The 12,820-nt window shown below is 34.5% G+C and overlaps 1 protein-coding gene across 1 annotated transcript in view; it reads left to right on the forward strand.

The window, feature by feature from the left end:
- Positions 1-4,177: 4,177 nt before the first annotated feature.
- Positions 4,178-12,820, forward strand: part of LOC131803009 (pinin-like) — a 69,007-nt gene continuing 60,364 nt past the window's right edge. The window contains exon 1 of the mRNA XM_059123879.1: positions 4,178-4,305. Within this exon, the coding sequence (XP_058979862.1) occupies positions 4,178-4,305 (128 nt within the window). The remainder of the gene's footprint in view (positions 4,306-12,820) is intronic.

The following is a 12,820-nucleotide window of genomic DNA, read 5'->3' on the forward strand; positions in this document are numbered from 1 at the left end:
ATTTTGATGATGACTTTAGCGACATTATTCACCGGAAATGATTTAAATTTGATATTTGAAGTTGCAAAGGGATAGTACAGCCTGAGACCGAAATATTACTGTGCAGGTCCACGTCCTCGTATTGCCCCCATATCAGTACCTCCCTAATTCTGTATTTCGATGTTTTAGCGACATTATTCACCGGAATTGTTTTCAATTTCGCATAAAAATTCGTGTGGATACTACAGCCTATGACAGAAAATTTATCTGTGCAGGTCCCGTCTTCGTATAGGCCTCATATATCAATTTTCTTATATTCGGTATTTGTGACGATTTAGGTACAATGCTCACCGAAATTGTTTGAGATGTTCGTATTTGAAGTTATAATTGAAGCTACACCTGTGACAGGTCCCGTCGTACAGCCCTACTTAAACCGGCTATATTCGGTATTTTTAAAATGTTAACAGATTTTTGGCGAAAATTTTTCAAATTCGTTCTAAAATGGTGGAGTATTCAAGTTCGGCCCGTCGAACATACTGCTTTTTTACTTGTTTTTAAAGTAAATTAAGAGGCATTGGTCAAAGAATGCGGCGACTACCAGTTGCTTTACGAAAAGCTTGCCATATATCTGTAAAAACATCATATATTTAACGGAAAGATGTAATAATGAAAACCCGATAATGTGAACTTTATCTTTATTTTTCCTAAAGTAAGGGATACAAAAGTGGACTGTAAAGGAATGATATAACGGGTAAATGTGTTTTAACATTAAGACTACTACAAGAAAAACTGTATTCAGGAGAATACGGAGTCTTATAGAGTCAACTAGACTTTTATAGACTTGTTATTCTTATATTGTGAAAACCCCGCGTAACTACTAGAATTTTGGGATTATTCTACAGGATTGAATGCAAAATAGTAGGACAAGACCGTTTTATAAAAATCCCAACATACAAGTTTTGCCCATTAACGTAGGAAATATACATTTATTTTGCAACCGAATTTGATAATCTCAATTATTGTATTTTTTTTCAAAACAATACACACACATACACAAAATGTTTCTATGTCTTGAAAGAATAAGGGCACCAAAAAAAACACCTTGTTTTTAAGGGGTAGCTTCGTTTCCACCTTCTGTAATTGTGCCATGATATGCCCTACCTTGGAAATTATTGTACTATGTTAGCATGGCTCAAAAAAAAGGTTGCTTAACCTCAAATAAACTAGAAAACATGCAACTCTGTACTGGAATCTTATTGTGTCAAATAGGCAATGAAATAACAAATCTCATTTCAAATAAGATTCCCAGCTCTGCATTTTCTGTAATTTACCTTGTCAAATTTCACTGCATAAAAAACACGACTGAAATATTAGGATTTTTAAAAAAAAATGGATCCAAGGTACGGGCACAATACTGTTTTACCCCAAAGACTTGAGTACATAAGCAGCTCCTCTTCATGGCTAGTTATATTAATGTCAGTTTATAAGAACGGCAGGCTCGAGTACGTCTCTGGCGTCCTCTTATAATATGTCACAAAACATGCCATTTGAAAACTTTAAGCTGTCTATGTACTCTCACCTTAAATTGTACATCTCTCACATGTTAAAGTAGAAATTATGCAATTAATTTTATAATTTAAAAATTCTTTCTAGTTTATTTAAAACAATACGCACACACATACACCAACAGTGTATGTTTTGACAGAATGGGGCACCAAAGGAAAAACTGTGGTTATGAGGTAACTTTGTTCTACCTTCAGTAATTGTGCATTGCCTGTCAGTATGTAGATTCCACACCGGGCTTAAAATAAATCCGGTCGTGGTATATCTGGTTGAATAAATATACTAGGTTTTTTATAATATACATTTTGACAATAAGATGTTGTCAAAGGAAATTTAAAGAAGAGTGTAAACATATGATTTCATGAAATTAACTTCTCATTTCGTTCGAAATTTCAAATTGGACGAATTCTGTAATGCTACTGTAAAAAAGCGCAGTGACTAACAGTTACATTTAGAAATTATTAATCTATTTATTAATTAATTAATCTATTTATTTATTACTATGTCTCCGAAAAAAAAAAATTATTTTAGGGGAAAGATGTAAAAATGAAAACTTGATGATTGTTATTTTATCCTTTAGTTTCCCTAAATTAATATCAGAACGTCCATAGAGAAATTAAGGTACAAGTACATAAAAAGCTTGAAGTCATGGCTAGGGATATTATGTCTAATTATAATGGAAGACGACGGCAGGATTTAGTGCGGCTCTGTAATCCCTTTATGAAATGTCACAAATTATGCCTAGCCATGATTTCAAGCTTCCTATGTATTTGCACCCTTAAGTTACAAGTACATAACAATTAAAAAACATAAGTTCGGCCGGGCCAAACTTTTAATACCCTCCACCTTAGGGTAAAAGAAACATTAGAAGAAATGTGGCAAAAACCATTAAAATGCCGATTATGGGAGGTACCGTTATATGGGGGCTATACCAAAACGTGGACCTATAATTACAATGTTTCGCCACCGGAGCTGGAACCCATTATGACCCACAAATACCAATTTTTAGACAAATCAGTGAAAAAATGTAAAAAAACTAAAATACTAAATATCGGGAGTTACCTTTATATGGGGCTATACCACAACGTGGACCTATACATGCAATGTTTTGCCACACGCTCAGGACCCGCTATGACTACAAATACCAATTTTAAGACAAATCCGTGAAAAAATGTGGCATAAATCAAAATACCGAATATCGGGAGGTACTGTTATGGGGACTATACCAAATTATGGACCCATACAGCAATGTTCCGCCACCGGAGCTGGAAACCATTATGACCCACAAATACCAATTTTTAGACAAATCGGTGAAAAAATGTGGTAAAAAAAACTAAACTATTAAATATCGGGAGGTACCTTTATATGGGGGCTATACCACAACGTGGACCTATACATGCAATGTTTTGCCACACGCTCAGGGACCCGCTATGACCTACAAATACCAATTTTAAGACAAATCCGTGAAAAAATGTGGCATAAATCATCAAAATACCGAATATCGGGAGGTACCGTTATATGGGGACTATACCAGAACGTGGACCGATATATCATTTTCAATACCAACCATCCTAGACACAATGCAAATAGCTCTGCTAAATTTTGGAGCTCTACGTCAAATAATGTGGGCTGTATCGTGGATTTCAACAGACAGGCAGACAGACGGACAGACAGACAGGCGGACATCGTTAAATCGACTTAGAATTTTTATGCTGATTATGAATATATATACTTTATTGGGGTCTAAAACGAATATTTAGGGAGTTACAAACCGGAATGACAAAGTTAATATACCCTCCGTTCCAAGGTAGAGGGTATAAAAAAGCTTGAAATAATGGCTGCGCATATTAATGTCAATTATAATGGAAAACGACGGCAGGATTTTAGTGCGGCTCTGTAATCCTTTTATGAAATGTCACAAAATATGCCTAGCCATGACTTTAAGCTTCTTATGTACTTACACACTTAAGGTGGGAATACATAAAGCGCTTATTCATCGGTCATCGGCTGGCTTCTTCGGAAATAAACAAAGGAGCCTAGACAAATATCGAAGTAAGTCAACCTAAAACTTCTTTGTTCCTATACGAAGAAGCCAGTCGATGACTTAAGCCAACCAAATAAGCGCTTTAAGTATTCCTACCTTTAGTTCTGTTAAGCTGAACTAGTCATGGTAGAAAAATAAAAAAAAATCAATTTTGAAATTGAAAATTTGAATGTTGCATTATTCAAATTTATAAAATCTGTAGAAAAATACATATCGTAAAAAGTGATTGGTGTCTTCTAAGAATACTTATAAAAATCTACTTATTTTGAAAGAAAAAAGGGAACATTTTAAAATTTTTGATATATCAATGTTCCCAAGCGTTGATGCATCTACCTGTATTCTTCTACTATGGAACTAGTGTTCAATATAAATACATGTGTTAACTTTAGTGGTGAAAACGTCAAAGGCATACGTCGGGTATTAGGTAGACCAGTCATCATCAAAGCGACCCCTTAGTAGCTGGCAACGACGGCGTTGAATGCCAACTTAATTTAACGCCCGACTCTAACTTTAGTATGATTGGAACGTATTAAATATTAGTTTTGTTGATTAAAAAAGGTTTTACAAAAATTCGCTTTTATGGTAAACAATATGGATACTAATTACAATCTCAGTTATGAATTACAACGAGATTTAGACGATGCAAGGAGTACGTTAGTTGTATTAAATGATAGCATAAAACGTATTGTGGGGCGATCCAAAAGTGGAAAGGATTTTAGGTAAGTCATTTGAACAGAATTCAATATAATTGTGAACAAAATTTTGAAAGTGTAAATAAGAAATTGTTGCGAATTTACTTTCAAGAAAATAAAAACTTAACAACTGTAGTTTAGTAAAAACTCTTTGATTTTCGATGTGATTCCTAAAATGCTAAATGTGGGGTATTCTCTTTCTGCAATTCAGAGATATGGGTCTTTGAGCCCTATTTTTTAATTTATGATTGAGCTGGAAGACATAATTAAACAGGTCTTTTTGGAAACGGATATCATAGAAAACTTACTTGACAAAAAACTGAAAAAGAATGTCCTGGATATAAAGCCGCGATGGTCGATTAACACTTCATTTAGCCGGAAACACAGAAGGGGGTTTAAAATTAAAACTTATTGATATAGCAATCCCAAAAGAAAAGGAAAATTATTCCTATTCCCAAAGCTAAAGAAATCACACAATTGAAAACATGAGACCTAAGTAGTTTCCTAACAGCGCTTTCTAAAGTTGCGAATACCTGATACGGCTGCATTTTCAATCATGTATAGATGATCATATATTTTTCTAAAATTATCAATACAGATTTGGATGTGGACTCAGCACTACTTTCCTTTTTGGTAAAAACTAACCGACCTGATTAGAGAACAATGAGGTGATAGTGGTGTTCTTGTAGCACTGGATTATTATACGGGTTAATAGTTTTTTATTTATTTGTTTTCAATTTGGAATTTTGATTTTTCTGTGGATATTGATGCGTTATACCCCAAAGTTATAAATATGCTCCGAGAATTGTAATCAACTGATCTTTACTTGCGTTTCTTTGTGAAAAGAAATATTGCCTTTTCTATGCTATTTTCGGTATTTGCTACTGCATTGAAGTGATTTCTGGTACAACACATAAGTATTTTATGAGAATAGTAAAACTTGAAATTTTGCACGAGGGTTATTCTTGGTGCGTAGACTCGATAAGGCCGAGTTTTTGGTATTTCGTACTAAAAGGGTACTAAAACGGATAGAGCTAAAAACTTGAAATTCGACAAGAGAATCAAGGTTGGAAAATAAGTTAAATATATTAGGGAAGTTTTGGAAATGTGTACTGGTACCGCTTGGTTTAGGGTGAACAGATTAGCTGGAATTTGAAAATTTTATATTGGGTGGTGTTTTGGAAATGTGTACTACAATTACACGAAAAGTACTAAATAGTACCATATTTGGTACAATTCGTTTTAAACATATAGTGCTTGAAATCTGCATTAGGGTCGCTGTTCATGTGGAGACTGGACATATGTAGGTGGTTAGGAAGGAGGTTTTAGACATTACTTTTTGTTGGGGAAATCTTATAAACGAGATTCAGAATTGGAGGTTTTCGGATGATCACTCTTTTTCGGATCGTCGGTATATAAGGTTTGAACTAACACGGCCGCCGCCGAACCCAATACGTTTCCGGAACAAATCCAAGATTGACTGAATGGAGACTTGTAAAAGAAAGGCTAGGGCAAGAAAACATTGAATGGCTAAGCATAGATGACAATGCGTGCCTAAAGTTCCGGTATACCCCTAACGCACAGAGTGGTAAAAACTAAAAACGCGGACATTAATTGAAAATATAAAACTTGTCTTTTGTAATAAATGTTTTTAAACTATTATAGTACACTAAATTCTACTTCAGTACCGAAAATTTCAAAGTCATACGTTGTTTAGTTTTCTAATTTTACAGTGGCAAAATTGAGGAATATTTCACTTTTTCGCAAGAAGAAGAAAAAAATTATCTTTGGTTTTTTGAAGTGCAATAATTTAGTTTTTTACTCATTAAAAGTGATAATTTGAAAATTGAAACATCGAATACAGGTAGTTATCAGTATTTTAGAATAAAAAAGTTTTAAAAATAATAATATAAAAATATTTTAAAAATTAATTCAAATATGACCATATTTTCGCCATATCCGAAAAGTGTATGGAGTTTTAAAAAAATAATATCGAGAAATTCTTAAAATTTTAATTTTGTATTTAGTATGGAATGTCATTCTTCATAATCAACAAAAATCTCGTGCATTTTTTGCCGTTTTTGTTTAATTTAAAAAATTGTGAATAGTCAACAGAATAATATTTTGGGTTGAATGTACTTGATCTAGATCAATGATTGTTTGTTTTTTTCTTTTTGTAGTTCTTCTTAAACCACTTTCTCTTGCGGTTTTATCCTATTCTTAAATATAAAAATAATCCAGTCTCTTTAAATATCAGCGGTGAGGTTACATTCCTCATCTTTAACTTTAACTGATGATCCAATTTAAGACAATGAGAGAGATTTAAAGGAGAAACACCATAGTCATGATTTTTTAAAAATCTGTTACATATTTTTTTAATGCATTGATAAGTTTTTGACCTACTTCAGATTATTGTTATTTCTTTTTTATAAGAATATGTAGTCTTTTTGTCTTCAGATTTAAGAAGAGTTTTAAGAGAATGAATTATTTTTCTAGGCTTAACTCAATTCGAGAGCACTTTCGATATAAAGATGTATACACTAGCAGTATGCATTGATATCAAAGGTGCTTTCAATAATCCCACCACGGTTACACTCATCCAATCCCTAGACAATTTTCTGGTTCATCGGGCTCTCAGGGACACACTGGATATTCAAAAGCTTGAATCTTCTAACATACGCATCAGTAGTCTGGTAGACAGCAATGGATAAAAAAGTAATACCAAAATATTACAGAAAGACACAGTAACTATTGCTTTAGAGACAATTCTATATGTACACCCAATATATATTCAGATACGGTACGAGGCGGCCGTCGCGGTCATAAGGCTCAGATTGAAAATATTGCCGTAATCAGGTTAAAAAGACCTACACATGATAAACTTAACTAAAGCCATATTAACTAATACTAATTTAAGTGTGGCTACATTAAACCAACCATATTTTGATATCTTCTTCCGATTTCTCTTCCCTGGTCTTTGGACTAATGCTCAAAAATAAATTTACGATACAGTGGAGAAGTTATGGGATTCACACCTATTATTAAAATAATTTCCCATACATTTGGTTCCCACTTCCCATTGTTGTTATTATGAATTTTGCTTTCCCCAAATGGCAATGTTCGAATGAAACGATATAGGAATGAAATTTCACATTTGGTAACATTTATTCTCTTTGAAATTGCATGGGATTTTTTGAAAATATGAAAAATGTCTGAAATGACATACGAAAACAATTTCACAGTTATCAGCAAATATAATTATTTGTTCGAAAATGTCAGCTGATTTTATTTGTTCCCATAATTTGGTAATAGTAATAATAGTAAGTAATAATTTCCACGAAATTTTATTTTGTGAATGGGAATTCGTATTCCCTTTGTGAATGGGAACTCCCATTTATTCTGTAATAGAAGTCATTGTAACCGACCATATTGAACTTTTAAGGATGACATGTACATACTTCAGAGACTTGGTAATATCTTTAGTTTTTGGATCTTGATTTAATTCTATTCCAAAATTCAAATTCAAGCGACCTAAGTTTTTCATATCATCTGCAATAAAATTTAAATAAATTTCAATCGAATATCCTATGACGCTTTGATATTTCTAGAATATAAAAAATATTTTTTATGTATTTATTATTTACTAGCTGGCCCGGTCCGCGTTGCCGGCCCGTAGTTTTTGTCTATTATGTATATTTGTCAAAGCATAGTTATTCACAGATATGACTGATATAAGTGATCACGTACTGGTCGATTAAAAGTGTTTTAAAATATCTGTACCCATATTTATGCCGTGGTCTTTATTATTTAAACCGTGGGCTTCAAATGTGTGCATGTGCTATACAAATCTATTAAAAAGTATATATCAATCTTATCCCCATGTAAGGGAACAAATTAATTTTTAGTATAGTAAAAATCGTAGCAAAATTTTCCAGTCAAATGAGCAGTAATTTGGAATTTACTGTATTTTGTACACTTCATAATTGAGTCCTCATAAGTTCCCCTAATCATGTCGGTCTGTTTTCCACACGGACAAATTCTAAAATTTGTAGATATGTTGAAATTTTTGTGTAAGATTTTAACCCCCAAATTTACATTTTTAGCCACATCCTTTGAAATATGGTAAAATCAGGAGGTACCTTTATATAGGCACTACTCCGAAACATCGACCTACATTGAAAACTTTCTTCTACCCTTATAATCCAAGATGACAAATCAAAAATATAGCAGAACAACATAGCATGGCAAACTGAAAAAAATTTCGCGTGATTTAAATAAGTAAAAATAGTTTTTTATTTTTTTTCAATTGATTTGGCTCAATTGATAAATGTGGTCCTACTCTGAAAATTTCAAATTTTATGCGAAGAGGTTCTCTACCCCCTTAGAAACAAAGATGCCAAAAAAGGGCCAAAAAATGAAAAAGTGGTCAAGACCCCAAAAATAGCTTAAATCATACGATGGTTATATAAATATGAAATCGGGTAGTACCCTTATCCGTGAGTTATGATCGATATCATGACCTGCAAAAGCGATTTACTAAAAGTCCCATTCGCTCTACTATTTTGCACCCTTTATATTTGGTATTTTACTGATTGTACTCTCAAAGAATTTTGCATTTTGAGCTCTCATTGGACGGATTATTGTCACATGAAAGAAGTAGGTCCACACTTTGAAATGAGCCCCATTAGGCATTTTCGATCATTTTTGTTTGTTTTAATGTGTTCGCATCTTCCGGCTGAACCACGATGTCGGCCCTGGAGTTGAAAGTGAAAAAATTTGGTGAAAATTTGTATATAGTGAAAAATTATTCTTTATTTTGTTTACAAAAAATCCACTGAATTAAATATGATAATACAAATGGAAAAAAATTGACAAAAGAAGAATAACAAATTGAAAAAAATCTCTACAGTAAATGTTTAAAGATACTTACAAAGTTTGTCAATAGAATGTACTATTATTTTAAAAATCGATTCCATTGACAATTTTTTTTCCAATTTTTTCCCGATTTGAGATTTTCTGCTATGAGATCTCTTTTTCGTGATTTTTTAGCGATTTTGAAGAAGGAAATATCTTTTAACTTTTGTTTGACCTCGTTAAATTATTTTGATATCACCTATTCCGTTTCGCCACCACATAATTCGGTACTACACTTCCATGTAACCCGACATCAATTTCAGTTCTCAAGAAATCAAGTCAATTAAATAAATTGGTATTAATATTCGAATTAAAAATTAAAAATGTAAAAAACACTACAAATATACATTAGAAAAAAGTAATTCAAAATGGAACAAAATCATGCAAAATAAACATTACTATTGTACATTTCAAAAGTCAAAATGAAAATGTTAATATATCACATTTTTACGCGATTTTTTTGGATATTATCTTTTTGGACAGGAGACAATTTTGTATGAATCGTTAAAATCAGTTCAGCGGTTCTTAAGTTATAGGCGTAGTAACTAACACAACTTTCTTTTATATATATAAATTATACCATCCACCATACTACGAAGGGTATATTAACTTTGTCATTCCGTTTGTAACTCCTCGAAATACTCCTGTCAGACCCAACAAAGTATGTATATTCTTGATCACCGTAAAATTCTAAGTCGATTAAGCGATGTCCGTCTGTGTGTCTGTCTGTTGTAATCACGCTATCTTTCGAACGAATTGAGATAGATGGCTACAATTTTCCACACATGTTTATTTTGATAGTAGGCAGGTTAAGTTCGTAAATGGGCTATGTAGGTCCACGTTTTCATATAGCCCCCATATAACGGTACCTCCCGATATTCGGTACTTTGTTGATTTTAGCGACATTATTCACCGGAATTGTTTCAGATTTGGTATTTGAAGTTCCAAATGGAGGCTACAGCCTAAGACAGAAAATTGTTTATGCAGGTCCACGTCTTCGTATAGCCCCCATATAACGGTACCTCCTTACAATGGGTATTTTGATGATTTTAACGACATTATTTCCCGGAATTGTTTCAAATTTGGCATTTGAAATTGGTAATGGATACTACAACCTATGTCAGAAAATTTTATGTGCAGGACCACGTCTTCGTATGGCCTACCTATAACGGTACCTCCCAATATTCGGTATTTTGATGACTTTAGGTACAATACTCACCGAAATTGTTTGAGATGTTGTATTTGAAGTTCGTAATGGATGCTATAGCCTGTGATAGAGAGTTGTCTGTGCAGGTCCAGGTCTTTGTATTGCTCCGATATAATGGCACCTCCCGATATAACGGCTACATTATTCACCGTTTATTTCACGTTTCGAATTTGAATATGGTAATGGCTTATGACAAACAAAGGTCCACGTCGTATAGACCCCAGTATAACGGCTATATTCGGTATGTTTAAGATTTTAACAGAAGTTTTAGCGGATGTTATTTTTTGAAAATTTCCAAATTCGTTCCAAATGGTAGGTGGAGGGTATTCTAAGTTCGGCCCGGCCAAACTTACTGCTTTATAACTTGTTTTTAGAGTATATATAATATATTTTTAGAGTATAAATATAAGTTTTTGGAACCGCCCATGGCCCCATGGCTAGGTTACTGTACAAATTGAAAATAAATAAATATAAATAAAATATAAACAGTTGCCTAGCCCATAGGGCAATGGACTCAAAGACCTAAAATGGTAAAGACTAGACAAAATGCATTCAGACCAAATGGTCAAGGGACAATGTTAACATAAAAAACACATTTATAGAAAAAAATGACAAACAAAAGTTTGAAAAATTCAAAAATCGGGTTTCAAAATTATATTCTATAGACTTTCCCAATTATTGCATATTGCCTAAGCGGTTTTAATCGCTTAACATTGCTAACTATGTTGTTACGATATCATAACAACAGAAGTATTTTTACAGGGTTGCCATATCTTGACTCTGGCTTGTCCCATCTTTATACTTCTATGTCATTGATGGACTGTTCTAAAAACTTCTATACATGACTACTCTAAAATTATTTATAACATTCTTAATCTAGGTTAGGTTAAAGGATGCGCACTTGCTACTCCACTTGGCGAAGGGAAAAGGAAGTATAGAAGTAAAGAGATAGTGATATAAAATAGATTGTGTTGTCATTTTAGTCGTCTGGATAACTGGAGAATTACTGTTGGGTCAATATGGGAAAGTAAAGATATTTCATACAGAATTTGCTTACCCTTGATCATCTGACTAAAAAAGAATTGGACAGTGGCAGAATAAGTGTTCCGCAATTTTTATCTCCTCCTCGTCTTGACAAATCTTGCTATAGACTCAGCTCTCTGAGATGACGTTATGGCGGTGCCGTCTAGTTCCTCATGGGAGAGAGGTGAGTCATTCCCAAAGCCAGATGGAACACTCCTGGCTGAGCCTTAGGGTTTTAATTTTCTCGAGAACAGCGGAGAACTGTTCGCTCTGTCTTTGGATACTTTCCCAAACTACGTATCTGATCCTAAGCTGAGGCTCGTCCCCACCCGCATTAAAAATCGAAGCTTGGAAAATGGACTGGGGGGTGCCGCTACTAAAGCCAGGCAAGAATGCCAGCAATGGCGAATCGTGCAGGCCGATTTCGCTTTTGTCGGCAGTATCTAAGACTCTCAAGGCTTTACTCCTCCAAAAAAAAAAAATAATAATAATATAGAGGAAGCTATCCAGTTGCCAACCATCAGCCGTCAACAACATAGTACCACAACAGCATTACACACCATTTCCACACATATTAGTAGAGGATTGAACCAAAACAAGCCGTGTGATAGAACAGTGTTGGTATACCTTTACATGTCAAAGGTATTTGATATGGTCAATCATTCCATACTGTTTGAGGACGTACAGAGAACTACCCTCCAGCCAAGTTTAAAACGTTGGACATTATATGTGTGGACGCCAGTCGTACGTAGAATTTCGGAACAAGAAGTCCCAAGCCCGTAGAGTGAAACAGGGAGTTCCCCAAGGTGGGATGATATCTTCGGAACTGTTTTACCTCTACCTTTCCGGAATTCCACCCCCTCCAGGCGTAATAGAGATCGTAACATATGTGGATGATTGTACACGATTGATCATGGCGTCGGGCCCAGTGGTCGATGACATATGTGAAAGGTTGAATCCCTATCTCGCGTAGCTTGTCGCATACTTCCACCCGAGGGATATGAAAATATCCGCCACGAAATCAATGGCCACCACATTGTTTGCGGAGATGAGAATACAGCTGAATGAGCAGGTCGATTGAAATTTAATACCGACCACGAACTACCCCAAGATTATAGGGGTCACATTCGACAGCATGTTCGAGTCTTCCGCGTGAGCCACAGCTATCTGCGACAAGATGAAAAGTAGGAACAAGGTCCTCCAGGCGCTAGCTGGCAGTACTTATGGTGCGGACAAGGAAACCTTGTTGACCTCTTATAGCGCGATAGGTCGGTCTATGGTCAGTTGTGCGGCTCCAGCGAATACTAATGCTACGCAGTGGAAGCAGATCCGACAGGGGCCTCCTCATGACACCAGTGGACCATCTACATGAGGAGGCTAAAGTCCTTCCCTTACGTC

This window comes from Musca domestica, unplaced genomic scaffold (genome assembly GCF_030504385.1).
Source record: "Musca domestica strain aabys unplaced genomic scaffold, Musca_domestica.polishedcontigs.V.1.1 259, whole genome shotgun sequence".
In the NCBI taxonomy this organism is placed as follows: Eukaryota; Metazoa; Arthropoda; class Insecta; order Diptera; family Muscidae; genus Musca; species Musca domestica.